General features: G+C 34.1%; 1 protein-coding gene across 1 annotated transcript; it reads left to right on the top strand.

Annotated features, from left to right (window-relative positions):
• The first annotated feature begins 942 nt into the window (after positions 1-942).
• LOC143053636 (uncharacterized) lies at positions 943-2357 on the top strand. Its single transcript, XM_076226426.1, has 2 exons — positions 943-1068; positions 1484-2357. Exon 2 carries the CDS (start codon positions 1495-1497, stop codon positions 2065-2067), a length of 573 nt encoding a protein of 190 aa, XP_076082541.1. The 5' UTR covers positions 943-1068; positions 1484-1494; the 3' UTR covers positions 2068-2357.
• The last annotated feature ends 3051 nt before the right edge of the window (positions 2358-5408 follow it).

Genomic DNA, 5408 nt, shown 5'->3' with positions numbered 1-5408 from the left:
ATGTAGGGTAAGACTTTGGTTAGCATGCTTGCTTTGTTTGTATTTTGACAATTATAATTTGGATAACTTTCAATCAAATTTAAATATAATATATACTGCTTTAATAATGCCTGTCTATATTGTTTGCTGATGTCAATCTTAACAACACTGTTTGAGCTAACGTTTATACAAGTTTATACAAAACAAAGCAAACAAACCAGCCAAAGTTTTACTCCACAAGCATAAGGAACTTAGCTGTAACTGCGAAGATATTATTCTTATAGTTAGATATGTCTTTTACATTACTGGAACTAGACTAACCCTGTATTACAGTTTATGCCTTCATTTATTTTATATTTCTTTGTTTGTTTTATGTTTTTATTTTGGGGGGGGGGGGGGGTTTGGAAAGGGGGGGGGGGGTGTCATATTATGCCATCTTCAAATTGGATACAAGCTTGACATGTATGCCTTACCATTTTTACTTGATTGGTTCGAATGGAAAAGAACAAAAATAAACAGTTTTATATAGCCAGAATAGTATGTATAAACATAATGCATTGTGATGCATATAAAACTTAAAAAAAATAAAAAAAAAATAAATATGCTGATCAGGCCTTGAAGAATGTTTAAAAACTATAACCTGCCTTACTGAGTAACAACCTCAACCTTGGCGTCTTCCTGTTTCTACCTTGCACCAAATTGTACTTGAAATGTTTTTTTTTAATAAGGATATAGACTAAAATGTTGGTCTAATTATTTACATGCATTTTAAAAGAAATAGATCTCGGTAAAAAGGAAAAGTTCAATTTATAATCATTTATAATCAATTAATGTCTTTAATTAATAATTTATTTCCCGATTGTGCCGACAAAACACCTCTTTTGATTGACAGTTTTATCAGGTTAAAGTGACGTTCTTTATCTATCTGGTAATTGGCCAGGATTTTATTGATAAACATAAGTATATAAGGCCTAGACCTACAAATATATATCGTTCAAATATTTACAGGTTGCAAGCACCAGACGTTTAAAGAACATCTTAAAAAGTTAATTTACTTCAGGAATAATTTTCAGCCTAGATATTCATAAGGTAATTTTTACATATTTTTTCATGCTTATTTCATGCTTAAATGCTGCACAACGGATAGCTCAAATGCACTTTGAGTGGCATTTAAAGCCAACCTAGTATGCCAACCTGTTTGAAAGGAAAGCACATTTTAAAAGTAGAAATAATAAATGCATATTGCAATATTTAAGTTTTAAACAATAAAATCCTCAAATGACTACCAATCGCAAAGTTCGTCGGCGCAACACAATCGAAATCATTTAAAGATAACAATTTTAATTTTACCTAGTCATAAAAACGAAAAGAAAATTGTGATTTACCTATGTCCTATTTTGATTTTTTTCTTTTTTTTAAATAAGAAAAAATGTGAATCTTTGACTCTTTGAAAAAAGACAAATGGTGATTATTTATAATATGAAGTTTATTTTTTTCATTTCAGACTAAGACAGAATGTTACTTAAAGAAAGCAGACCTTTTATCACAAGCTTACCAATGGTTGACACCTTAGCAACCGGAAAGCATGTAATTATTGATTACATGACGGAGAGGCAATTTTCCGAAACTTATCTGATGATTCAAGAAGCCGCTGAAAATGGAGATGGTTTTGGCGTTGATGAATTTTTAAATGAAAATTTGTTCAGAGAGGAATTAATAGGCAGCGATTGCTTTGTCATAACGTGCAAGGAAACTGGAGAACTTTTAGCCAGTTTTATGCTAGCGGTCAGCAAATTTTACCGCGGTGCATCTTCGGTGGTGGATCCTTTCATTATTGTAAAATCAACCGCACGCGGTCAAGGATTAGGGCTATTTGCTATGCTGAAAGCCATAGACTTTTCAAAACGCCTAGGTTATGAAGCTATGTATGTGGACACATTCACTAACAATGTGGCTCTTTTACACATTCTTAAGAAGATTGGAGGCTTTCAACAAGTTGGACTTTTACCAGTCGGTGGAAAAATGAAGAATGGAGAAATCGTTGGGTCCGTTATTTTCTACATGGAACTGTCAAATGACTGCACCTGAGAACATTGAAAATCAATTTGACAACCAACTTGTGGTCATCCCAAGATCATAAAATGCCAGAGTCGCCCTAAATCTCGGCGATTTGAATGAACATGACAGAAGGAGCGTCAAGGTCACCGTGAGCACGAACAAGCTCAATTCTGCGGAACACTTGTGTAAAGCTTACTAATAACGTTCGAAGTCGTGCCGATGTTGCACACTTGGAAATATTTGTAACCAAGACTTATTATGGAAAGGACTAGAGATCTAGACAAATTGATTTTTATGAATAAAAATATTATTGAAATATTTCAACGTTTTTGTTTCCATTCATTTGTTAATGATCTGTCATAAAAGCTATATTATAAGAGTCATGTTCAGTTGCGTTATGTAACTGTATAAGATACATACAAGATATTTACAGAACAAAAAGAAATTATCGGCATATTTTTAGTTTAACATAATGAAATTAAGCACAATACAATTTTCTGTTCTTCTGTTTCATTTGTTGCCATTAATTATAAAGTTTCCCCCAACGATTCTCTAGGTATTATGTAAACAAAATCCAGAATCTCATGAAAGGCCCATCTCATTCATCTGAAATTTAATTATGTCACCTAGTTGTGTATATGTCAGCAGAGCAGTGGTACTGTGACATATATACATGTTGGATCACCGTCAAACCCCGATCAGTCCAAAAGTATCAATCGAGAAAAGAACACAATCGATTCATACGTCACACAGTTCTAGTATCTTAGGATAAAAAACCGCGAAAACATTTGGCTAGTGATTTGAGAAGTATAATATATCGTATAGGTAAGCGAATTCGTGATGGTGACCGTGATATATCGGGTCTGAACATGAAACGGGGGAATTGATTTTCATTTCATTGTTCCAATAGAAAATTTGGAAGATGTGGTATCATTAACAATGAAACAAATTTCTTTCTAATGACGTATCATTTCAGTGCATGTTCAATAATTATCATACTCTAATTGCTATTCACAACTGCATACTGTAATACATTGTATATGGTATACTACACCATGTACTATAGTAACCCATTCTGTCACTATAAATTCCTCAACATGCTAAATAGCTGTTAAATACAGTTACGCCGGTTAAACAATAAACATTTTTCAAGTTGGAATTTACGGAGATAAAATGCATGTCATTTCCGTCATGTAGATAACAAGGAAAAACGAAGATTTCACAAAATGGAAATATTGACGTCTACGTCTCGTTCAAAGACAAATATTTGACAGTTTGTTTTTATGTTATGGTGTACACCTCTGTCCCATGTTATACGAAGGATTGAGCACACCCAAAACTTGTATAAGCCTACCCTTTTATGTTGTACGAGTTTTCCAAGTCAAGAGCATGTCGGGTGTTGTTATCAGTGGCGGATCCAGAAATTTTCATAAGTGGGGGCACACTGACTGACCTAAGAGGGGGCCCGCTCCAGTCACGCTTCAATGATTCCCTATATAAGCAACCAAATTTTTTCCAAAAAAGGGGGGGGCGGGCCCCCTGCCCCCCCCCCCCCTAAATCCGCCTTTGGTTATTTGTTACTGTCTCTCTGTTTATACTATATTTGTTTTTCGTTTATTGCTTTGTCATAAATCAGTTTTTTTCTCTCGTTTAATTTGAATCACAGTTTGGCACGCTATGGCCTTAGAATGTTGATTATACAGTATTGGTTTTCCTTATTGTTGAAGGTCGTACGATGACGTATGATTGCTTACATTCACGTCATTTGGACTATAGTGGATAATTGTCTCATTGGCAACAATATCGGCTCTCATTATTTCCACAATGTTGTTGTCAGAGAGCATTCATCTATATTCACCAGAAACATTGGTTTCCTCACACATTAGGAATTATAACATTTGATAAATACAATAAAAGCTATTAACATTTATTCTCTAATATTCTAACACTTTTATACAATATATGCTTGAAATCCAATTTCCCTAAATCTGAGAGAGACATATATGTAGGGATAGTGATCCGGCAGCGGCGGTGGCGGCGGCGTCAAACTTAAAGCTTTATATTTTATAAGGTAGAAGACTTAGATGTTTTACACTTTGTATATAGATGCCTCATGTTATGAAGTTTGCAATTGTCAAATGTTCATTATCCTTGACCTCACTTTCATGGTTCAGTGATAACTTTAAAAAAAAAAGAAAAAAAAAAGATTTTTTTGAAATTTTGATTTCTCTCTTAGGATGAGTAATAGGAGAATTATATTTGGTATGTGCGTACCTTGCAAGGTCCTCATGCCTTTCAGACAGTTTTCCGTTTACGTTGACCTCATTTGATGGCTCAGTAAATAAGGTTAAGTTTTCATGGTATAGTTCATATCTCAGATACTGTACATAAGCAAAAGTCAACTAAATTTTGTGAATAGAATGATTGTAAGGTGTACATGTCCAGCTGGCAGGTGTCTTCTTATATTCTGAGTTTGGTTAAGGCAAATTCTGTTAAAGGCCTAGTTTACGTGGCTGATTTCATACAGTAGACCTCGTTCAAGATTGTAATGGGTCGAGAAATCATGGACTCTAGTTGCTGTTATATGCATACAATCCGAAACCAATGATAATGGCGGAAATATCGTCAATGTTGTCATTTTAATGTTATAATTAACACTGCCATTATAGCGGGAGTTTTTGCATGCCACAAAACCAGGTTCAACCTAGGGGGCCCGCTCCCGTCACGCTTCAATGATTCCCAATATAATCTACCACATTTTCTCATTTTGATCGTGAGTCACAGTATACTTACGATCAATCTTAGTCTGAAGTTTTTTTGTGAAACCGATTTCAGCATATTTACAAAACTATTACGTCAATCTCTGATGAAAATTTTTGTCCTGCATTTTTTTTAGCTGTATTCTCTGTTCTGCCTTTTTATTTTTCACTCTGTTCGGTACTGCTTTTTTTTTTTTTTTTTAGTTTATCCTGACTTTTTTTTTTTGCAAGTGTCTCATCCTGCCTTTTTTTTTTACTCAAAACTCCTGTCCTGCCTATTTTTTTTTTCAAATTTCATCCTTGCCAACAATTTCTCAAGAGAATAAAAATCACGTAGAACTACATCATCGTATGACGTAATGCAACCACTGACGTCACTCGTTAACTATTTATTGAAATATCTTTCCAGGATACATTTTGTACATTAAAATGATAATGATTGTATAAATTACATGATGTGTTAGATTTATAAGTCAATTAAAGTTTTAAATGACAATTATGGGTTTACTAATAGCATAATTTACTTGGTTTCTATGCATGTCCATAAACAGTGGCAAATTCTTATCGGCAGCTAATAATGGGAGAGACTATTTAACTTCAGAAGGGGAGGGG

Source organism: Mytilus galloprovincialis, chromosome 12 (genome assembly GCF_965363235.1).
Source record: "Mytilus galloprovincialis chromosome 12, xbMytGall1.hap1.1, whole genome shotgun sequence".
NCBI classification, from domain to species: Eukaryota; Metazoa; Mollusca; class Bivalvia; order Mytilida; family Mytilidae; genus Mytilus; species Mytilus galloprovincialis.
The sequence above is the reverse complement of the archived record's forward strand: the minus strand, read 5'-3'. Positions and strand labels throughout refer to the sequence as shown.